Consider the following 24525-nt stretch of genomic DNA (forward strand, 5'->3'; position numbering starts at 1 on the left):
GAAACCTTGTTAAGTCTTGCTTGTAAACAAAATGACTCATTGAGCCTCGCTGATCCCACGTCAGATCATCTCAACAAAAATTCCCGAGCAGAGGAAAAGAAACGCAGATATGAATGCATGCAGAGATTTCCAAATCTTTTCATAATCTTTTATTGATGGAAAGAGTTGTGTCGTGCTCTCAGTGTCAGTAGAAACATGTTAATTATGAGAAAAACTCTCAGCCTGCGAGATTTTTCCTCTCGTTCAAGGTCCAAACAATATATCCTCTTTATTGTTTCATATATCAGTACACGCGTGTCCTCGTCCGGGACACTGACTCTGTATGGAAAATAAAAATGAACAACTTTTAAAGTAGTAGTCAAAAAAAACCAAAATACACAAAATGACAAAAATGAGTCACCAAAGCCACCAAAAGAGTGCAAAAACTAACTGATGTAGAAAGCAAGCGGAGGGAGCATTTATTTAGAAACTTTATTTTCCACTTTACAGTTTTGTCTCCTCATGAAAACGTTGCAAATTGGTCTCCAATTAAAACCCTGAACAAATCATAGCATATATATAATACCGTCAACAACATACATTTACATCAGAGGTCTTTAGTTTTCTATACTGGGTGTTTTCTTCAACAAACAAGAGATGTGATGTTAGTACAGACTGTGCACTTTTCTCTTTTGTAACCTTTTTTTTAGTGGTATAGGTAGGAAAGCTCATTATTTAAAAAAAAAAAAAATCCCCAAAAAATATTTTGCAATTAGCACCTTTACTGTGACTTTTTTTTTTTTTTTTTTAACTTAGGGATCAGCACCTCGTCCCGTTAGTAGCGACTAGGAGTTGTCATACTGCTGCTGCTGCTGCTGAGGAGCTTAGATGATGAGGTCGTTGTCCACGTCCTCTGAAAACACACATACACACGAAAACATCATCAGCACAGATTAAAGACATGGTATGTTAGAAAAAAGTTTTAAATATAGCTGAAATAATATGAAGAACGTGACATTATGAGTTTGGTGCACTGTGTTGCAGATATCTACTCAAGTTAGCATGCTAACCAGCTAGCCTCAGTCTAAACCTCCTGTACTAACGGTGTAAACACCATGTTGATCAGAACGTCAAACCTGTAGAATTCATAATCGAGCAACATAGGAGTCAGCATGGTAACCACTATCTGCTCCTAATGAACGAGCATGTTAGCTCAGTTAGCCGTGCAGCTAGTGGTTCAGACTGTGGAGTTCTAAGAACCTAAACAGTGCTGTATTAAAGATTTAACAAAACATAGACATACAATTATGATTATTAAACAGTTACTCAAGTCATTTATTGGGTAAAAAAAATCCAAAAATTATCAAGGTCTTTCTCCATTTTTATCATAGAATATTGAATATCTTTCAGTTTTTTGACAAAATAACCCATTTGAAGGAGTAACCTTGGGATATTTGTTCACTTTTTTTTGACATTTTTTAGACAAAATGAATGATTATTTAGAACCAAATAATGAACCTCTCTTATTTTCTCTCTCTCTCTTATTTTCTAGAAATCTTGACAGCTAAAATAGTGAAAAGTATGTGAGGTACTTACAGCTCATCTGGGACTGTTTTAATGGTATTTAAGTGCTGCAAGCTTCATTTTTGCTTAAGGTACAAGACTGGCATTTCATTTCAAGATTAGTTTCCAAAGATAGTGATTGTATTAAGGCTGCAACGAATGTTTGTTTTCATTGTAGATTAATCAGTTATTTTAGGTCCACACACCAGAGCTGTTCTGTTCACTGCCATAGAGGAGGAGAAAAACCAGAAGATATTCACATTTAACAAGCTGGGAAAGGAGAATTTTGATTTTTGTTGTTTTTGACTTTTGTTTTGAACTGATCAAACTGACTCATCAGCGACCAAAATAGTTGTCAATTAATGTAAGCAGACATATTTTTAAAAATGTTTTGGGGTGATTATCTTCATCTATACGGTTGATACTCACGCTCCTTGATGCCGAAGCATGCGGCCCACTCCTCCAGGGCGATGTATTTGTCGCTGTCGGCGTCGCACTCCTCGAAGAAGCGGGTGGTGCAGTGCTCCATGGGGATGAGAGGAGCGCGCAGGGGGGAGAGCTCTGTGTGGGTCAGGTATCTGCAGGCAAACACACACAAAGACAAAAGGATGAGGACAGAAACTTTTCTAAAACTCTGTAAATATCTATAAAATAGGCTTCTTTCCCTGCGAGCATGAAATAATTATTCCATGATCATCCAACCACCGACTGCCATCACACCTTTGTTAACTCTTTTACTGTCCTCACAATGGTAAAAACTTGCATTATTTCCATGCACATTGTAATTAGTTTTGTAGTAATGCTATTGCCACATCATCACTGTTCAGTAATAACTAGTTATAAAGTGAAGGAGCAGCTGTTGAAGCTGTTGGATCCATCAGCTTCTGTCTGCAGCTGCTGTGGAGTGAGATCACAAGCTGCATCATCCACACAGGAAACCAATCCAGCTCTCGGTCTGCCAGGAGCTCGACCACTGCCTGAGCCGCACGGGTATTTTAGTTTAAAGACCTTAAATGGTGGAATATAAATTGGATCTGGTCCAAAATAACTCCCAACTTTCTACATATATTTCAAAGTAGCTGTGGAAGCAGAATAATTCTGTGTCTACGTACCCGTCGACGGGGTGCTGGTCGAGCTGGCCGAACTGCCAGTGGACGGGGAAGATGTACATGTTGTAGTTCTTCTCGAAGTCGTGAGCCAGCAGGTCCAGAGAGTGCTCGCCAGCCTGCAGCCTCTTCTCGTTCTCGTAGATCTTCTTCACCTGAAAGATCACGCGGACACAGTCCACATTGTGTCATAAAGATGTTAACTTGACAACCTCTCTCTGTCTTTTTTCTCACTCATTTGAACATTTACTCAGTGTGACTCTTTGGGGTCTTTGGTTCAGTTATTTCCTGTTTTATTTTGTAGATTACATCCGCGTGTGTCATTTGATGCTTTCCACTTCCCGTCTCCTTCTGTCTTCCTGCTCACCTGTGTTGTTCCCCTGCCTGATGTTCCCCCCACATCTGTCTCACATCACCTTGTTAGCTCTGCCCTGTCCCCAGTGTTTTTCAGCTCCTTCCCTCCTCTCTTGTTTCACGTAATCCTCTTGTAAACTTGTGATTTGTGACATGAATATTTTATTTCTCCTCTAAAGAACTTCCTTTTGTGTGTGAATGTGCCTCTCATACCTTTATAAGGCAGCCTGTGAGGCTGGTCCCTCCCTCACAGCTTTAAACACAACATCTACTGTTTGACAGAGCACATTTAAAGCTCACTTTGCTGTCTGTTAAATGTACGATTGTTCAGAGGGAATTAGCCGCTCTGTGTTGTAAAATGTTTCCCCAGCTCAAGTGTAGCTTAAAAATGTGCAGCATTAACAAGAGCAGATCCTAAACCTCTGGGAGGTACACAAGCTCTCCTAGTGTTTCCGTGTTCCCAAGAGGAACGACAAAGTTGTGTACACCTGAGTTACTTTAAGCCCTGATGACGTATCAAACATACCGATCCACAGTTAAACCTTAAACCTTGTACAGTCTTTCACCACAGTGACGACTCACCCTGAGCTTCTGCTTCTCGGTCAGCAGGTTGTTGTCCTCGTCGCGCTCGTACAGAGTCACCAGAACGTTCTTCAGCCAGTCCCTCATACGCAGGGGGAACTCCTTCAGCTCGCTGTCCATGCAGGGCTCGATCACTGCGAGGAGGAAACAAGAAATAACAACGGACTTTAGCTTTAATTCAGGATGACAGAACAACCTCACACCTGCACGTCCACGCAAGAGGAATCATGACATCTTGATTGACTGCATTGTTTAGTTTGATGTGGGATTCATAGTTCACCTGAGGCGTGCAAAACCAGCATTTATGGCATTTAATGATACCTGACAACTGATGATAGGTGGTATAATATATTTTTTTTTCTCCTCCAAAATAAAGCAGATATAAGTGACCTCTTGTCCAGCAGGAAATATTTCAACAAAACAGCAACTCCCCAAACTGACTTTTTTGTTAATAGAATTATCGACTTTAGATTGTTGCTTTAACCATTCATTACAAAGCGTAACTCATCGTCAAATTCCCACATTGTGTGACACTTAAAGTACTATTACACCCACTGCACTGTGAAAAAGCTCATCTTAAGCTTTCATGCAAAATGAAAGTGCAACGACATCCAGCAACAAGTAATCTGCATCAAAATGTTCCACCAGTCACGTGTCCCCAAATCAAAACCTGCATCCTGTGTTGTTCTGCTGTACTGAACAACACCTTGATCTCCATTTGAACCCTTCTGGCCTGACTCATCTCCTTACAGAGTGTGCGTGTGTGTGTGATGTGTCAGTTGGAACAGTGGAAGAAAATGTAGCTGGCGTGTTTGGACAGATCCTCCCGTGGCTGAGCTGCAGCCCATTGGTCACAGAGTGTCGACGCTGAGCGCGAGCAGCCGAGCTCAGCTCAGATTATCACGCGAACGAGAGGGAACTAAACACTGCAGCCGCAGCCTGATCCTCCAGAGTGAACTAACACAAACCACATGATGTCACAACGAAATGTAGGACAGAACTACATAAAAAAACAACATAAATCATAAACGGAGGCTGAAGATAAGGAGATCAAATCCAGCTGAAGCACACAAATTAAGTGATGTACTTATTTCACTTTCTTCTTTCTTTCTTTGTTAGAGTCTGTCCAGGAAGCCTGTCCTTAGCACGGGATTCATGTTCTACTATTCAGTGATGTACACAAATTATGTGTGTCCAGCAACTCGTGGTGACAGTCTAAATATTTCAGTTGTTTAATTTCTGTAACGGTTTTACTTATGAGATGAGTTTTTTTTTTTTCCTGCCTCTTTTAAGAGTGAAGTGGCGAAAGAGGCATTTCTCTCTGCAGCCTACATTAAAGCTGTTACAAGGAACTTTCATGTTGTTGATTCTGGAGGCCCCTGTGGACAAAAGTGCTATGAGCACCTCCGCCCTCCTGCTGTAACGCTCACTTCTGCTCACGTGAGCATTTGTTTTGAAAGCAAGCAAGCAGTTCTGCACCATAAAAAATCATTTGAATTTATCCAACAAGAAAAAGTCAGAATCTGACCCAGTGAATAACTATAAACATATAGATCATATAGAGGCATCATGACTGTAGCAGCATTGAATTGAGACTGGTTCATAACCAGTGAAAACACTCCAGGATGTGTTTACACCTCAACCTCAAAACTGTGAAAATAAAAGCAAACATATAATGGCCTTTCCAGTTCTGAAGTGCAGATTTTTGCGTATCATTTGATTAAAGAGGCATTTTCCCCACAGCCAACATTAACATCTGTCCCCAGGGAGGACGGGCGTGTCCAGAGTGAAGGCAGCACACTCTCCAAAAAACATATTTACTCAATGGCTCAAGACTGCTTAGAATAACTCGCTCAGATGTAATAATCACAGTTTTAATGTGATTATTTTGCTGACCTCTTACTGGTTTCAGTTTGTAGATCAGTTCTGCGTCGGGATAGTTCTGATCGAACACTGGAGAGGTGCTGTGAGACGATGCGTCTTCTACCAAACTGCCTTTTATGAGGCATGACTCATTTCATGAGACTCCCGGCTTGAATTACAGCTGGACTATTCATTTCATTTTCAGACTCCATCTCCATCTAAAACCTTTGAGCACTGAGTCACAGGCAGTGGAATCATTTGCCGCGAGTCTCCGACTGAGCGTTCGGAGCAGAGTGCGAGTGCTCACTTTTGCAGGCTCCGATGTAGTCGAGGTGCAGCTTGTGGCCCTTCTTGGTTCCCTCCAGGGTGCACTTGGTGGCGAAGAAGTGGCAGGAGGTGTCGTAGGTCTTGTTGTCGGTGCCGCAAACCTGAGAAGGAGAAACCCAGGTGAGTTCTCACAGCTCTGAGCTTCTTATCGGCTGTATTATACGAGCCTGGTGCATATTTAGTTCTGAGCTCTGAGGACAGAGATTAGTGCCTCTGCTTTAAACTGAAACCCATAGATCAGTTGGCCAATATTATCAGCCGGTACCTGCCACAGATGTATTGATATCAGGGTTTGAGTTTCAACGCGAAGCTTAAAGAGACGTCCGGCTGATTGTTTTTTTATAACACTCACGTGCTCGAACTCTCCCTCAGCAGCGGGGCAGGTGGTGGGGTCCTGGCACACACACATGGGGGTGTTGCTCTCATCCACCTCGCACACTTTGCCCTTCTTGCAGTGGTGGTTCAGGCAGGGATCTGCGAAGAGACAGACGCCGTGAGCTGATTCAGGCTCGCAAACACTTTCCAGTTCTTCGGTGCAGAAAACTCAAATGAAATCATTCATATTTCAGAGGATTAATGACTGAATGGCCAAGGAAAGCTGTCATCAACGAGTGTGTGTCTGACTTTGGCCGCCGTTTGGGTAAAGAAGGAAACTGTCGTCCTGAAATGCGGCTCATGGAAAAACAGCAGAAGTTGTGGAAAAGTGCTGATATTGAAGTTAAAGACACAAAGCAAACTGTTGGACGTGTGGCGCCGAGCAGAGGGGCGTTGTAGCTTAGTTTCTGCACTTTAAGGGGAACTTTCAGCTAAGAGACTGTAGAGCTTTATATTGGCCTGAAATGTGTGCAAATATCTCTGACTGCAAAATCCAAACAGTTGTATATTTCATTCTGTAGTTTTTAGATTTATTATATTACACTATACTATAACTCTATCTGCATGAGTAGATACAGCTGAAGAGGGGGACACGTCTTCTGGTATTTGCTTCTTCTGGCTGATGTAAATCAGTTGAGTAAACCTAAACATCTCAGTCTGTACACTTTGTACACTTGGCCTGTTTTCGTGCCGCTGGTGCTGCCTGCGGCTCCGTCACTGCCTCTTTAAGCTGGGTGGAACGCGTAATTACAGCCGTCTGCTCGCAGGATGAAGCAGTCTGTTATTATGGCTGTTTGATTTGCTGAGACCGAGGCTTCACCAAACGTTGAAATGCAGATTCTGTAGCTGGAGGGCAGAGCAGCCCAACAGCTAAATCAAATATTGTCAGAGGAGTCGCACAAACCTGACACATTTTAAATCTGCAGTCAAAGACACTTCTAAATCTGGAGGATTTACGGAGCTCTGGGTTCAGATTGTCGTTTGAGTGACAGTGTGTGCATTACTGCACCGTGATGTCATAGATACAACATTTTTCACAGGTCTCGACTTAAGTTTTAATGAAGATGGTTGCTCCTTCCACAACAGAAAGGTCACAAAATAGAGAAAGTGACACAAAAAATATACATAAAAAAAGAGAGCATTGACAATAAGAAGCAAGAGTAAAACATGTTCATTAGACTAATGGATATGACAAATACATACATATAGGATTAGAAAAATGTGAAGATCATTCAGGTGGACTCGTGTTTGTCTGTCCAACCAACTTGTGAACAAAGTATCAAAGTATCTTTTTTTTTTTCGATTCAAAACAGGTCCCCAGCTCCTTCAGCTGTTCAGGAGAATGCTGCGACGCCGTGCTGCTCCAGAAATATTTTGTGGCCAACAAAACTTCACTGAAGTGAAACGATAAAGACTGAATTTTCATTTTTGGCTCCACCTTTCCTCTGAGGATAAGATTTGGAACAGCATTAGACATGCAGTGGTTATGGTTAGATAAAGACAAACCTTCTGGGAACAGAAGTGAGTCACTGCAGTGTTATCACAAGTTCCTTTGTGTGTTTTTGTGAACTTACTCTCAGCAGCGACTTCTTCAACAACATCTTCAACGATCTCAATGGCCTCGTCAAACTCTCCGACCTCGACCTGCACTGGGTTGGCCCCCACCTCGATCTCCTGGAGAACAACAGAGGTCAGAGGTCAGACGGTAAGCCGCTTAAGCTTCATGAGTCACATGCAGAGGAATTTCTTATCACATGGGATCAAAAGTGATCAGAGAATTAAAGAGTTTTTTTTTTTCTCTCTCTCTCTCTCTCTCTCTCTCATTTTGGCCTTGCAGACGATGTCCGTGCAACAGTCTATTTTTTGCATGCCGTCCACTTAAACCGAACCCTGGCTTTCCTGAAAAAAAGAAGTTGAAACATCACCACTAAAGAAGGTTCCTCCCTGCAGGCCAAACAGAGTCTGGGAGCAGCAAGACCATAATATCCAACAATAACAAGCAGCTGGGTCCACATGTGGTGAAGCCATGAAGAACGTAATGGCTTCCCGACTGGCTGGCAGGCTAAAATTAACAGCTGTGGGATCTCTGGTCCCGCTGGACCTCTGGAGCAGGAAATGATAAAACGTTCACATGAATGCTTGGTCCAGCCGTTTTATACGGGGATATTCTGTTAGTTGTCTTTAGAACAGGACAAAGGAGGACAAAGGAGTGAACTCTTTCTCAATAAACGGATGTTTGTCTCCGATTAAGGCAAAAATCGTGGAGGGAGCTGGAAGGATTTCATGTTTTCATCCCCGTCTGTTTTTTGAGAAAGAATGGTCAGAAGCCTCCGAGGTAATAAACAGATCTGGGTGGAATTTAATGAGCAGAATTATGAGATTTTGCCAAATATCCAACCTCAGGATGTCCACCATTGACTCAACAAGCCCAGGTGAAACAAACAAACACCAGACACAAACGCTCCACGTCACCTGCAAAACACACCATCCCGCTCTCCTTACAAATGGTGTGATAAACAGCGCTTTCTGTTTTATTCAACCTCCACTGCTCGCATTTAGTTTTCAATTATTCTCTGATGACTCCGTTCTGTTTAGGCTTCTGGGGGCTCACACGAGAAGCCAACGCTGTCACGTGAGTAAATACTACTGAACTTCTTTGAGAAACCCAAAGCTCCATCCCAGACCAGATCATCTCTGTGAGCAGCTGCTTGGACAGGAAACACAACACAGACGCCAAATCAAACTCAGACGTGAGGGGAAGTATTTGTAGTCGTCCAGAATCAGTGCCTACAGATGAAACAGAGCCTTGCAAATACTCTTACTTTGGCCTATTTTTAAAATCATTTCACACACCAAGTCAATTGTGACCCCCAAAGATCTCTGTTCTTGCATTTCTGTAATTGTTCTTTGACTGATTAATTATTCAAGGTCTTTAGTGTGCCTAACTGCAGATGTTTCAAGGCTTGTAGGGAAATATTTGTGTTGTCTAAACAGGATGAACATCTGGATTTACCTCAACAACTGGCTCCTCAGTCACTGGCTCTTCCACGATGACCTCCTCCTCAGTCTGGGACACACACACATTAAACCATTATAACTCCAGTACATGAACACACACTTGTGGAAAAAAACAACAAAAAAACAACTAGAGTGTAGGAAGTTAGAGGCAGACAGCACACAGCCTTTGAATCTTGATGCACGTGAAAACTCAGGGGAGCACTTTGATGAAGGAAAGCAACGTTTTCTTCAGCACACACATGCAATAAGATCACACACGCCCTAATGGAGATACACACAGGAGCGGCAGTCGGGTAAAGAAACACAGTTATCAGGGACACACACACACACAAAGCAAACATGGAAACTCTCTCACGTGAACCGATGATCAGACAGGAAAGGAGAAAGGAGGAAACACACACAAAGAGAGGAACAGCATCATAAAGTAGACCACACACACACACACACACACACACACATACACACACACACACACACACACACACACACAGTATAACTTACAGGAGCAGCCATGGCGTGGCCAGCCAGGCACAGCACAAAGACGATCCACACCCTCATCTTCAAAGTCTGTGGAGAGGAAACAGAGCGACACGTGAGCCAATCATATTCTCTCAAGCAGTAATGATTATTATATTGAGCAAAGACACATCAACTCGTATCTAGTTTATGTTTCCTTTGTTGTCATTTTCATAGAATATTCTTGATTGAGTGCAATTGATATGCACATCCATGGCCAAGCGACCGCCATTTGCTAATTTTAGAAACCATTGAGGGCGGCTGTAGCTCAGCGGGTAGAGCAGGTCGACTAGTGATCAAAAGGTTGCTAGTTCAAATCCCGGGTCTGGGCAAGGCTGGGCTGCATGTTGAAGTGTCTTTGAGCAAGATACTGAACCCCACATTGCTCATCAGTGAGGGCCCTGCGATGAGCTGGCGACTTATCCAGGGAGTACCCTGCCCTCGCCCTGAGACAAGGCTGGGATTGGCTCCAGCAGCAACACCCTGTGACCCCATGGAAAGGGATAAGCGGTTACATGACATCACTGAGGCATTTTCTGAGTTATTTTGTTATTTTATTAAGTTAAATACTGGAACTTAAAAACAGGAGATTTTTCAGGTTTGCAGAAACATATTTTTCAAACACTTATTCTGGTGCCTGGGTTCCCTTTAACTGAATCTCAGCTGCTGAATATTGTCCCTAACTTTAACACGTGAGTTGATTTTATTGAGCGTGTTTTGTCTTAAAGGGAAAACAAATTAGGATTCTCTGCACCTACAAGGGTTCTTTGAGGAACACCTGGATACTAAACTCAGCCTTTGGTTTTTAGGTTTAAAAAACAATAAACAACACAATTCTGAATTATAACAAATGTATTGATCATGTCAATGTACAAAATCTTAAGATATTAATTTCTTATCAACTTCTGGAAAATAATTGATCAGCCTCGTAGTTTATAACCATCAAAGCTTCACAGAAGACGACAGTGATAAGTGAAACTGAATCACTAAACTAAGTTATTTAAAATGTTTTGTTTTTTTTAAATTACTTTGTAACTTACCCCTTCTTCTTAGTAGAGGTAGTATATAATAATGTAGTAGTTTTTAGAAAAGAAAGAAAGAAAGAATCAGCTACTGCTGAATGTATGAGTAGGAGTTTTTTAATGCATACAAGCTAATGAGCCAGGATCAATGAGACCAGTGAGAATCTGAATCCGAGGTGATAACGTCTCAACAATAACCGGCCTTGCTCTCATGAGTCCCTGCAGACAACAAAAGCATCTGGACACAACATGTAACACAACTCCCTCGACAGACTAATGGAAGCTTTCCAGTTCCCAAACAAAACCCTCAGTGTGTGCTGTGTTTACTGGCACGTCGGGATGAAATTGTCTGTGGCTGTGGCTCCCAGAACATCATCTCAGCCGCTGAAAGGGATTTTCACTCGTTCTGGAGCGTAAATCAGAGCAAGAACAGTAGCTGATTGCACAAAAACAGACTGGGTCAACTTATCGCTGTGCTGTAAGCAGCTCCTGTATGCATCAGCATTTTTCCAGCAACTCAGGCTTTTTCACTCTTCATATTTCCACCAGGCCTCCATTTGGAAAACATACTTTTAATACATCTTAAACACATATTTACATTTATAATCTGATGAGAAATCTGTACCAATCTGACCGTGATGTGAGATTCTAGTAGGCTGAAGGTGGAGGAAGGTTCAGTTCCTAATGGGACTGTCTGTTTCATAGTCCACAAAACATTTCTAGAGCTTCACATTAAAACAGTGTTGCAGCGTGAAAAATGAAAACAGAAAATGGCTCCATACAGCTCATCCGGTGTAATCCAAGTCTCCAGAGGCCCCAAGAGCCCAAATTGATTTGGAAAGAAGTTATTTACAACCTTGACACGCTGTAGAGCCTGTGCAGACACTTCAGACAGCTAAGCTTTAAGCGCAGCAGCAACAGTGAAGATTTCATCTTTAAAAAGGATATGATAACCTCTTTTCAAATCAATCTGCCATCACTGGGCTATAAGTCATCTAATGATTCATCTTGTAAAGGACATGAAGTTTGTCCCCAGGTCCAGTGAAACAACTACACAACTACACCACTGACACAGTTAGAGACTTAGTGGAGCATTTAGCAGCAGAAGAGTCAGATATTTCTCTAAGGAGTCATTAAACTGAGCTAAAAGAGAGGGAAGATTAGTGTGTGAAGCTCCAGAAAAGTTTTGAGCACTACAAAACTTCACTCCACTTTCCATCAGCATGAGGAGGAGGAGATAATGACTGAATCTTTTGTTCCAGCACTTTAATTTATGACCAACTCGGAACTCCAATTTCTTCAATGCTAGCATTGTTATGCCTAACTACATTCAGCTCAAAGCAGTGCGATCCATGTTTGTAGATAAAAAGTTCTATCTACTTTTTGCATGATCGAGTTCTGTTTTGGGGAGATGTTGGTCATGTTTTTTTTGTTTTACCATGCATGAAAACCAAAACTAAAAAGTCTAGATGCGATATTAGACAATTTTCGTCTAATATCATGGAAAACATGTTTTTAACTCTAAAGAAACAAATTTCCTGTGATATCTGGCTGCCGTGAGAGCAGAGTCTCGATGAGTCTCCTATCTGTCTATCTTCCCTCCTCCCCTCTCCATCTGATTGTCTGAGCATCCATTCATTTGGACTGAGAGCGATCTCTCCGTCCCTGCCTCTCTTCCTTCATCACGTCTCATCTGAAGGACTAAAAAAGGGCTTCTTTGTTTGGTAATGGAGCATGGCATTGCTTGGTCTTCCTCTCTCCTCTCTCCATTAGTTATCTCCCTCAGCACCTCCATGAAGTGAGCCGTCTGTGCCAGACATCCAGAAACCATCTCTGTCCTGCTGCCATCAAAGGACGTATGGTATAGATACGGGTGAGTTTAAGTGTCTCAGGAGGCCGACTGTTGAGATCAAAGTTTTTACTGTTATTTCATTCATCCCGTTTCCTTTATGTTCTGATTTTCTGGCTTGATATCAAGAAGAACTGGCCAGACCTTTGCAGGGTGGAAAATTCCTCATGCAGGGGCGATAGGACTGATGTGAGCTGACACAGTTTGTACAATATACCGGATGCTGCAGGAGATCAGCAGGGATAATAAGATTTGCTAAACAGCGTTGGGGATGGTTGGAATTCCTGCACCTCGGATAAGACGGCAGCAGGTTTAAATCAGCAATAAAATTGAACTATTAAAATTAAACTTTGGGAAAAAAAATTGCCCACTTTTTCCTTCCAACATGAGCATCAGTTATGAGTTGAGAACATGAATGCCACGGCTGTCAAAAAAATCGCTTTGAGGGAAAGTGAGCTTGACATTTTGGGGGTGGAGGAACACTTCGCTTGGCTGGTTGCCAGGTGTCCTAAAGAACGCAGGAAGGCCTCTCGACACGATGCCACTGAATAGGGCAACATGTTTGGACAGATGCAGTGAAAAGGGGAAAGTTTGCACTCGGCCGACATGCAGAAGTGGAGGGTGTTGACGTCTGTTGTTTGACGAGCCCTCGAGCGACTCGAGAACGTTCTGTCATTTGGACAACAAAGAAATATGAATTGCTCGCCTGCAGGCGTGTTTTTTTTTTTTTAATGCTTGACAGTCTCAGAATAGTCAGCAAGCACGTTCAGAAGTGACTGAATGTAGTGAAATGAGGAGTGGGGCAGCTGTAGACGATGTAGCATTCTTTCTTTGGAGCAAGTTTGTACAAGTTTCCAATCTGACAGGCGAGTCATGTCCGCTTGCAGTGATACACTTTATCACAGCAACTACAAGGATTAGCTGACACTGTAGACTTACGCGGGAGTGTCCAAATGAATATTGCATTTCCTGTATCAGACATTAATACTGAGTGTTGTTTAATAAAAATCTTTAAAGGGATAGTTCACCCTTTAGTTGGTTTTGATGTGAGTTATCTGGGAGATATCTGTTAAGATGTCTGCCCTCTTTAGAGAGAGAACTCGATTGTTATCGAAGAACAAAAACATGCATTTGATACAACTCGACATCATTGTCTGCTCATCTGCTCATGGACAAGAGGCTGGTGCTTGTGAACATTAATGGCGTCCTTCTTGGTTGAGCTGTAGCGTAATGTGTTGTGTTGTGTTGTGTTGTGTTGTGTTGTGTTGTGCTCTGTGTCCCTTTAAGTCTTGTCACCACTTGGAAAAAACATATCACGGCTGAAAGAAGATTTGTTTTTGTTTGTTTGCGTGTCCTGATATATTTTATATTGCTGTTGCACTTCCTCTTTCAGCAACCACAAATCAATTGTATGGTATTTTTATCGTCCTGTTGTAAACTTTCAACTACAAACTTATAAACATATTGTGGGTAATACAGCAGCTATTCTTTTAATTTTTTCTAAGCTTTGCTCATCTAAAAAAATACATCACAGATCTGCCCGTCTGTTTTGATGTGGGTGTCTACTACCATAGATGGTAGAAGACAACAAGATCGTGATTGCAGGAAGGTGAGGGTAGAACAAGAACTGCTCCTTTAAGCGAGAGAGAATCATTTTGGAGAAGAATCATTATAACATTATACTGTTGGATTGTTTTGTTCCAAATATCCCTCAGTGCTTATTTCAGAGTCAAGCCTGGACTTTAACAATGGCGACCACTGTTCATGAAGGTCCAGAGATGAGAAGTCATGAGCAGGCTTGGATGTGGAAAAATACAGAAACGCTGGCAGTGGACGCAGACAGTGACGTCTCTAAATAACCTGCACACAAGGAAACTTCTCTGTCAAGCTGAGTTAAAAGGGGGAAAAAAAGGTGTTGCTGCTGACAGGAAGTTTCATAAAAAAGAACTTCTGACACACGCTGAGAGCGAGAGCTTAAGGGAGAAAATAAAAAAAACGGTCTCATCTCCAGAAGGTGTGGGGTGAGTATTTGATTTGGAGGGACGCGGTGTTCCCATCATATGTCCGCTTTAACATATTCCTGTTTGGTCAGAGAGCCGCTCGGCTCCGCTCGGCAGGAAGGAGGAGGCCGGACGGACTGACGTAACAGCAAAACAAATTATTTTATTTGGAAAGCTGCTCTCATAATCAAACAGGGCCGAGGCTAAAAGGGAAACTTCAGGCTCATAAAGGGGCCCTTTTTCTCCTCAATGTATTTAATTTGGGAGGTTAGTTAGGTAAGCAAGTGTAAACTCACTACGGAGGAAAACAACCTGTGCTGGAACCACTGCTAATACAGACATCTGCCTCACTCACTCACTAATATCTGTCTTCTCAGTCTCTTTCTGCTTCAGATGCTCTTTAAAGGGAGGGATTCTTGCTTCGTCTCCCTGGTGATATAACAGGCAGATTTGGAGGGCTGGAAAAACAACCTGTAGCAGCCTGTCGGCCACCAAACAGTGCTGACAAACAACACTGGCATGCAAAGAGCTGGCGAGGCAAATACGAAGTTAAAAAAAGCCCCTCTGAGAATGAACAGTGATTTCCTCTGCTGATATTAAACTCTGCAGACAGAGTGGATTATGTGAAGGAGGAAGATCCTAGTTGATGAAATACCTTGAAAATCTCAGGTTTATGAAATGTTGTTTTAATGCATCAGGAGGTATGGGATCATATCACTGCTGCATAAGATGAAGATCTGAGGATTGATTGTCTTCCTTCATGCTTGTCATATCATGTTCATATTAAATGCACGTGGGCTGACTTGCATGTCAGGAGGGGACGGCAGTGGCATAACTGCCGATGAAGATGTCTGCTAAGTGAGAGACCACTGTTCAAGACTGTGTTTCAACTTCTGTCACTGTGACTGTGTCTTAGGTAGTCAAGACAGAAACCACTGAGATGTTTTTAACAAGACATCAGGATATTTTCCAGCTGTGTTTGTGGAGACAGAACCAGACGTTTTAATCATAATCATGATCTTTCCTAACCCTCATCAAGCTGTTTTTGTTCCCAAACCCTAACCAGACTATATGTCATTGAACAGGACAGGAACCAGTATCGTCTTCAGCTATATGCAATTTTTGGGTTGATGTCTGAGTTCGTCAGGTAACAGCAGGGTTTTAGTCCCTCAGTGGTCACTTTTCAGCTCCGATTACACTTCAGACTTCATGGTGGTTGAGTATTGGGGGAAAAACAAGAGGTATCAGTTTGGAGTCTTATCAGCGTTTACTCGTGCAGCAACACGTCTGGGGAAACGAAATCACACTGTTGTTTGTCGTTATGGCTTAAAAAGAAGCCCAGTCTGCAGGATATAATGTTAGAAGGTTTCTACAAACCACAGATATGTCCAAGGTTTTACAGCTGTACCAACTGTCTTTTATTGGTTGAATTTAGTGTATTTATATTTTGCTTAACTGCTTGTTGTCTGTCTTGTTTTTAACATCACCTGCCTGAAACAAAACTAAAGGCAAGGATTATTGCACCTGGCAACAAGACACCTGACAAACTCAGTGTCTCTCTAGAGATCACGGAGGGGAACTCCTTGAGGATTTCCTGGACAAAGAGCAGTTTCAGAGAGAACCGCCAGTCACCCCGATCGCTCAGGAAACTCTGAGCACAAAGAGCACAAACAAGACGAGGAGAAAAGTCAGGATATATGTAACCTGAGTTTTTCTTGTCACCTGACCTCTTTGACTCCCTCCTCCCCCTTTCCCTTCATCAGGACTGATCCTCTGTTTGTGTATTTCCACAAAATTTAATGAAGGACACTTTGTTCTGCGCCGGTTTCTTCAGAAAGGTAATGTTTTTTCACCTCTTCCAGTTCTCGATTGTGGTTTGAGGCTGAAAATATTGTCTCTGCAAAATAAAAGTCAGATACATTGTGCCTTCTCTTTGTCACAGTTGTTTCTGTTAATACTCTGGAACTGCTTTCTCTCTGCCTCTTTGGAAAGATAAAGGCTCAGTAACCGAAAATCCTTGTTTTCAGATGTTATCAGTGGAAGTCTCCTCGATGAAGATCCTCCGTTGATATTACTTCTGTCATCTGCAGCGACCTGTCTCAGTCTTCTTGTTTAATGAACACTGTAAGAGGCCAGAAGGCACCGACTTTATGGTCACTGTGGCAGCAAGCCAGCAAGTCAGGCTGGTTTGACATGAACAGCACTAGAGCTGGAATGACTGAATAGACAAAGGAAAAAGCGCTACCTAGAGAAAGATACTCAATGAGTTACTTCCATAAATGAACACTTCATAATCTGTCTTCTCTTCTTCGTCTCTTTGTATTCGTTGTCTCTCTCTCTCTGTCTTCCTGTCTTTCTCTTTTCGTCTCTTTGTTTCTCCTTGCTGACAGTAAACTCCAGGTTTTTCTTCTCCACGTCGAGCCCGACAGCAGCACAATCCCTCCCTCCTGTCGGGGGATTAGAGTTTTTCTCGAGATTGCCAAACTGGCCTGGTATTTTCCTGCATCCTCAGCTCCAACGCCTCTACCCGTCCCCTCCTCTCCCCTCCCCTCCGTCCTCCTCCTCCCACTTCGGTCCAGACTTGCCACCTCAACAATTAGGCAGCCAGAGACGCTCTGTCTCTACTTCATGCATACTAAAGCAGACACAGTGTCCCTCAGTCCCCCAAAAGGTGGCTTGGAAAAATCCTCGACAGGTGTGACAAACGCGGAAACAAGGACTTCGTTTAGAATTGAAAGACAGCGACGGTGAGATTGGGGAGTGGAAAGTGTTTTCCTGCCAGGAGGAATCTGTATGGAGCCCAATGTTTTTAAGCGTCATACCACTGGATGTATCTAATAAAATGGGACATTTTGCAGCTGTGTCTGAAGAGATCAAACCGGTTGCTTTAAGCCACAAAAATGAAATAGTTGCCCTTCTCAGGAGGGCAGGAAGGCTGGCAAGTGGGAGATCACTGTCGGAGACGACAAGTAAATATTTGTTAGCATGAAACCACTAAAGATTTCACACAAGATGTTGTGACATTTTCCAGCTGACAAAAGCAGACCAAAACATGATCTCCAGCCAGTCCAGTTATTTACTTATTAATGTACTTAAATGATTTGACTTAACCCAAGTGATTGGTTAGAATCAGCATTGGCAAGACTGAAACCACTGAATATTTTTTTATGAGGCGTGTGGACATATAATAGGCATGAAGACTACCAGGCCAGAGACAACTGTACAAGACTGCTTTTCAACATTTGTAAGCGTGAAGCCACTGAATATTTTTAAGACTTTGGGACATTTCTAGCCATATTTGCAGACACAAATTGTGGTATTTTAAGCCGGTAACGTGATCTTTTCCAAACCTCAACCAAGTGGGTTTCGTCCTTACACCTGACCAGACTGTAAGCACAGTGTTGTCACAACACAGAATGGAAAATCTAACCTGAAGAAACGTAAAAGTTTCCACATTTTCAGAAATCTTCATACCGAAATGTATTCTGATGCCTGGGTTGATGTATAACCTCAAAATTGGACTGAAGCAACCCTTAAAGGCAACTTGCACCCAGTCGGCCTCAACATCATTAGTGAGGTCCAACACTTATGCTGGTTGATGAAGTCAGTCTTCCACTTCATGCCAAAGATGTTAGATGACATTGAGGTTTAGAGTTTGGTGCAGTACAGTCAAGCTGTTCCAAACCAAACAGAGAAAACTATTTTTTTACAGAGCTAGCTTTGTGCACGGGGAAACTGGCACATTGAAACAGGAAAGGGCGAAACACAAACTGCTGACACATTGTGCTCTGTAGAATTCATATTTCTCTCCATTGAAACTAAAAGCCAAAGTAAAAACAGCCCAACAATTACGCAAAGTATGCAAGAATTCTGGCCTCTTTCTGCTAATCCCTCTCCCCGTGGGTGACGACCTGACACTTGAAGGCATCTGAACTAACGAATAGAGCATTTTAAACAGCTGGTAACTGATCGCTATGGCAACTCGCATTCCTTTACACAGGAGTAATCTGGGAGGGGGAGTCACAGAGGGATGAGGAGAGGGAGAAAGGGAGACATATTTGTCGGAGAAATGCTCCCATCGGGCCGCTGTTGGAATCCCATCCACCCCCACTCCTCCTCCTTCTCCTCCTCCTCTGCTCTCCTTTCTTTCTTTCTCTTTTCCTAGTTTTCTTTGTTTCTGGCCTGTTACTTTCCATTAAAAAAAAAAGAATTCTCCAAAAACTAAAGAGACTCCAAACCCTGACACAGAATTGGTTTAAAAACTGATTATTTGACAGTAGAATATTGACCCTAAGTTTCTTTTTTTCCCTTTAAATTAAGCAGGATATCAGCCTGTGTCTGCATCCCCCTCCTCCCCTGAGCTCTCAGCCACAGTCCCCTCCTCCTCCTCCCTCTCCTCCTGTTGCCGATGTGGCACACAATACCTCCACAGAGAATGAATCCTCATAATCACAGCTCTTTCACCTGTAGGGAGTTATTTTCCTCACAGCTGTTTGAGCAGTAATCACAGAGGAGATTGTTCGCGGAGGTTTGAGGCCACAGCGTATACCTTTTAAACCAGATGTTAGTCATTTTAAAATCAGTTTAAATAGTGGGAAGGTGGGTGGAAAATTGAGAATGTACCACTGACAGCGTTACATGCAGTTGGTGGAGAACCTGCTGCAGATAGTGAAGTGTGAAATATACAATACTGGATTGAGTTTTTGAGATTATTGCAGGTAACACTTTTGTGAGGGAAAGTTTGATTAGAAAAGTTTTTGCCACTTTGTTTACTTCAGTCATGCTGGCAGAAAAATAAGCAGCATATTTAAGTAGATTTTTTGCAGCTGACAAAGAAATGTGAATTTACTGTAGATCTGCATTGAAAAGTTCAACTTCAGCAAACTTTTACTTCAGCACAAAAAGACTGTAAAACTAAAGTAGTCAGTAAGTTCCTGCAGAGCTTTGCTGCTCTCTCCACCAACAGATCTCACAGACTAAAGTCTTCTGACTCCAGACCAGCGTCACGTGATAAACAGTCAGGAGATATCGAGCAGAGTGAGAGCTCTTACCTTTAGCTTTGCAGAGCAGGGACACCAGAAGAGAAGTCAGCAGTGTGCGGGGCCCGGGACGATCTGAATACCTCACCGCTTCACACCGTTGACATTTCCAGTGGGACGTCCCAGTTTGGATGCAGCCCCCTCCTCCCTTCACTCAAGCCTCCCATTGCCCCCTCCCTGCCTCTGGGAGGTGGGGCTTCATGTTAACTCTCTGCTCCTGCTTTAACCCAGTCTGGAGAAAAAAAGGTTTCTTGATGTCCATGCAGACAGAGCGTATGTCACATGGACGTGCAGAGCTTCCTGCTTCTTGGAAACAGAGAGTGGTCTTTTGGTCTTTTCAGGGATTTTACTGAGAATGTTTCAAACATGACTGTACCATTTACTGTAAACTGTTAACAGTTAACTGATATCAAATATATAATCTGAGTTTCTCTCTTGTTTGCTGCGGTGGGTAGGATGGCCACGCTTGCATGTGAGTCTCTCTCTGCCTTCACACTAGTATTTTAATTACATGGACATGTTCCATTCAATTTAATACATAAGTTCAATAAAGGCTGTCATTTACAGCAAACTTTTTTTAAAAATAAATTCATATATTTTGTGGATTACATTAAATGTATGCAGACCTGTATGTAAACCCCATGCGTATATTTTATTCTTATTACACATAAAGATAAGGGGAATGTAAACATCAAAAGCATCTGTTAATGTTTTTCTAAGATTGTGTTCTTGGTTGAATAGTGAATAATTTAACACTGACTTGAAGCATTAGACTTGATCTGGTCTATTCACCGCCTTGTCCTCTGTCCCTTAATGACATTAATCTACTGCCTGAGAACATAAAGTGTCAGTGAGAGTCAATCAGCTGAATTTAAACTTGTAACAGAGGACATTACTTGAGACTTATTTAAGGAGAATTTGACTTTGATGTCTCCTTCTTGACCCGAAGACACACCCTCTGTCACACTTCTATATTTTCACTTCAGTCTCCTCCTCAGGGAGGTTAGAGGTCAAAGGTCAGCTGACACACAGGACAGCAGTCATGGAGCTGCTCAGACTCTTGAGGACAATCCTCTCAGTGGACTGAACACACTGTCTACATTTTCACTAAAAATACCTAATGACTTACTAACATTTATACTATTTGTTATGCTGCAGACTGGTAACTGGTAACAGAACCCTCACAAGTATTTATTCTTTTTTAACTCAACTATCTCCTCAAATGTTTGTTTTTATTCTAATTCCTCATGTTACATGACATTATCACCAAGGTGAAATTAAATATTTATTTATATGTTGATGGTTTTGGGAAAAGTTCTCTGTAAATGTTATTTTTTATGATCTTTGTCAAAGCTGCCAAGTCTCACACATGGATCCTCAAACAGTCTCTGGCTGATCCTCCTATTTCACACGGTGAGAATCATGAAAAACCCCATGTTATTTTTTCCCCCTCTAATATATTTCTACAACCGCTGCTCGCCATAGGGGCCCTATTCTGCCTGTGATTGGCTTGAACAGACCCTAACCAATCATCAGCCTAAATCTAACCAAACCAACGAAAGGCGATGATTACCAACCAATCAGAGGCTGAGTCGGATGCACCGTGCCATCACCAGCTCAGGAGAAGATAACAAACTTGCTGAAGCATAAAGTCAAACAATGGGTAATCACCTAATTTTTACATGAATTATGTATTTTTCTAGATTAACAAATGTGTTCTTAAATAGTCACTCCGAGTAAGTTAATGTTACACAGGCTGGTGAACAGGTTGCTGAATGTAGCTGCAATGCAAATAGGCATAACTAAAAGGGTTAGTTATAGTTATTAGTTATTTTTTCATTTTAGTGTCAGATTGGATTTTAAAATGTAATTTGAGTGAGCTAATTGATACTATGAGCAAAAGGGGATTTACAGTATATAGTAGCTAGCTTTGGAGACTGTGTGGGTTATTCCTTAACAAATCACTAGCCTGAATTTGCTAGAGAATTATGAGTTGATGAAATTAGCAAATATTGATGACATAGCATCTGTCTAATCCTAATGTTAATTTATTTTTTTTATCTTTATATTTATATAATTTTTAGGTGCAGTACCTGTGACGAATGTAGACACACATATGTATATAACATGGCACAAGACGAGCCAGAGGAACTAATGACAAAGAGACACACAAAAGATTTGTAGGGTATAAAACTATGGCGTGAAAGAGGGTACAGTATCTTATATCATATTTAATAAGTGAGTAAATTAATTAAATTAGACAAAATGTAGAGTGAGTCATTTAAATAGAAAAAAGAAAGAAAGAAGGTAATAATAACAACAACAACAACAACAACGATAATAATAATAATAATAATAATAATAATAATAATAATAATTTTATACAATGTTAATTTAAAATGAGATCTTTCTCTAAATCAAAAACCAAAGGTCATTTCCACCAAAGTCGCACCCCGAACTTAGTGAAACTGAACTGTTTATTTTTATTTTTTTAAATCCTGTTCACCTTCTTCACCAACTGTACTTTGATCCACAGTCACATTAGATCCTTCTTATCATTTTGTTCTCATTACATCATCTTTTAGTCACACTTACAGTCAGCAGCCTGTTGGTTCGTCCACCATGAGGTTGACATTTGTGGTCTGAGTGAAACGTCAGAACAGCTAGGCCTGTTGGTTGGGTTGCCACGACATTTGGTTTAGGCATTCATTTCCCACTCAGTCTCTTTATTCCAACTCCTTATTTAGTAGCTATAAAAGGGGTGTGACGTTAAAACGAAATGTTATGTGTGTAAGCCACATCCACGAGATTTAGAAAGCAGCTATAGCAGCAGTGAGCAGCTAAGTCAAAGAACAACAAAAACAACCAGCAAGTCTGCAAATTGAAGAGATCCTTACCTTCTGACAGGGAAAGGAAATGATTGTTATTGCCATTGTTTTTTTTTTGTGTGTTTTCTTTTTTTTTTTTAAAAAAAGAACATCCCCATGTAGTTGTAAAATGTCACATTAGATGAAGTGCTGTTGTGTTTTACTAGCGGTACATGGGATGCTATACAAAATCCCACACTGGAGCTGCATTTGTTTTGTTCAATGTAAATAAAGAAATATTGTGTGAAAAACAACAACAAAAAACAAGGTTCTCTGTTGCAGCTTGAGGAGATCAACATCATAAACGTTAGACTTGCATGTTGGCATTGTTATCTGAGCATGTAAACAAACTTGTGATGCAGTACTACTGTACAGCTAGCCTGGGTTCACTTCAGTTAACCCTGTGTTAACAATCTGTGTGTAAAAACGGTTTAAGCTAGCCCTGGGTCAAGTCCTAGCCGAGAGCTTAGAACAGGCGATGTCTGTCCCACAGTGCTTACATTAAAACAGATCAGGATGGTAAGCTGTATGTAAGCAAGCAGAGGGTTAAAAGGAAACAGATTGTAGGTGAGGTTATATTAGTGGTTGTTTGCCTCATGATGGCAAGAGCTTGTGCTCCCCTTGACTGAATGATTTGTATGTTTTACATGTTTGTATATTCCCCAGGCATGATGACCAAAGTCCTGCATTTCTATCATATTACTCATAAACATGTTAAAGCTCTGAAGCTGCGACTCAGTGAAAACCTTTTTTGTCCTCTGGAGAATTCACAGCAAACTCTCAGCCTGTGGAACATTTACCTCATCACTGACCAGACTCATGATTCAGATTCACACACCTGCCGTCCACTGACAGACAGAAGCAACCGAGCCCCAATCCATCCCTCACGCTCCTACATGTCAAAACTCAGTCTGGGTTTGTTCTGCTTTCTTTTCTTTTTTTTTGGGGGGGGGGGGGGGGGGGTTGGTGGTAGATTGCTCCTGTCTGTTCCCACAGAGTGGAACAGAGATGATGTGAGCAACAGCTGGATGGGAGGAGGGAGAGAGGAAAAAGCTGCAATGCAACGTGGCGTTTTCCATTCTGCCTGGAAGCCACCGTCCAGCTGAGGATGGAGAGGGGAGGAGGGGAGGAAGGGAGGAGGGGGGAGGGTCATCGTTACACCGTGAGACTCTCTCTATCCCCCTCCCACATCACTTATCCTCTCTGTCACCCTTCCTCCCCTTTTCCTCAGTTTGTCTACTTTTTCTGTCTGCTGTCTTTTATTTTCCCCTCTCCTCTCCTCTCCTCTCCTCTCCTCTCCTCTCCTCTCCTCCCCTCTCACACCCTTCTCTCTCTCACCTCTCTCACCCACTCTGCCCTCTCTCTCTCTGTATACGTGGCAGTTGTCCCTCTGTATCTGACTGAACATGTCTTATAAAGATGAAGAGGTAAAGAACTGCTATTATGTTTACTTAATTGCTGCTAAATTATCCATCTGCAGCTCTGCAGGTTTAAACCCGCTGAGATGCGAAAGACCATAATATGGTGTGCTACATCATGCAGTTGTAGCACAGAGATAAACACTGGTGTTCGAGAATTAAAAACAAAACTTAAGAAGAGTCTTATCAAACAGCCTCAAACAGTGCTCTAAATGACTTTTGGTAACACCTCTTGTGCCACTAAAATGTTAAATTCTCATAATAAGTCTTTCATGTGACAGTAAGTGGGCGGTGACTCCAGGTTTTCTTCCATGCTACAAAATTGTTTAAACATTAAAACATGTTGCTGCAGCACCTCTATTTACCCTCTGTCTAAACGCTTCTGTCTCAAAGCCCAGTCTGCTCTGATTGGTCAGCCCTCACAGGCCTGAGCAGGCACCATCCAAAGTGTTTTTATTTCAGCTCTGTCAGTGTTTTTGAACCACGGCCGTGGACTGTATAGCTGTGGCATCACATCCTTACAGAAGAAGTGACAGCTTAAGTAAAAGTTCAATTTGTGCATTTCTCAGTGGATGGAGTGCTTATACAGCACCCAGACCTGCTTTCTTATTTCTCTAATGTGGGGTCTTTAAATATAGACCTCTTCA

At 42.0% G+C, this 24525-nt stretch overlaps 1 protein-coding gene across 1 annotated transcript; it reads right to left on the reverse strand.

The window, feature by feature from the left end:
• Window positions 1-435: 435 nt before the first annotated feature.
• On the reverse strand, window positions 436-19744 carry sparc (secreted protein, acidic, cysteine-rich (osteonectin)). The gene is made up of 10 exons (XM_037078087.1): window positions 19606-19744; window positions 9669-9734; window positions 9163-9216; window positions 7724-7823; window positions 6127-6248; window positions 5755-5875; window positions 3585-3718; window positions 2655-2803; window positions 1972-2120; window positions 436-892 (listed from the first exon to the last, which is right to left on the reverse strand). Exons 2-10 carry the CDS (start codon window positions 9723-9725, stop codon window positions 864-866), a joined length of 915 nt encoding a protein of 304 aa, XP_036933982.1. The 5' UTR covers window positions 9726-9734; window positions 19606-19744; the 3' UTR covers window positions 436-863.
• Window positions 19745-24525: the final 4781 nt, after the last annotated feature.

The sequence above is a fragment of the Acanthopagrus latus genome, chromosome 18 (assembly GCF_904848185.1).
Source record: "Acanthopagrus latus isolate v.2019 chromosome 18, fAcaLat1.1, whole genome shotgun sequence".
Taxonomy (NCBI): domain Eukaryota; kingdom Metazoa; phylum Chordata; class Actinopteri; order Spariformes; family Sparidae; genus Acanthopagrus; species Acanthopagrus latus.

Bases quoted from the DNA above. Each gene is read 5' to 3' on its own strand.
- sparc (XM_037078087.1), bottom strand. From the start codon at position 9,725: ATGAGGGTGTGGATCGTCTTTGTGCTGTGCCTGGCTGGCCACGCCATG. The intron at 7,824-9,162 runs GTAAATCCAGAT...GTTGTTCTCCAG, and splicing joins CTGAGGAGCCAGTTGTTGAG to GAGATCGAGGTGGGGGCCAA. The intron at 6,249-7,723 runs GTAAGTTCACAA...GTCTCTTCGCAG, and splicing joins TGAAGAAGTCGCTGCTGAGA to ATCCCTGCCTGAACCACCAC.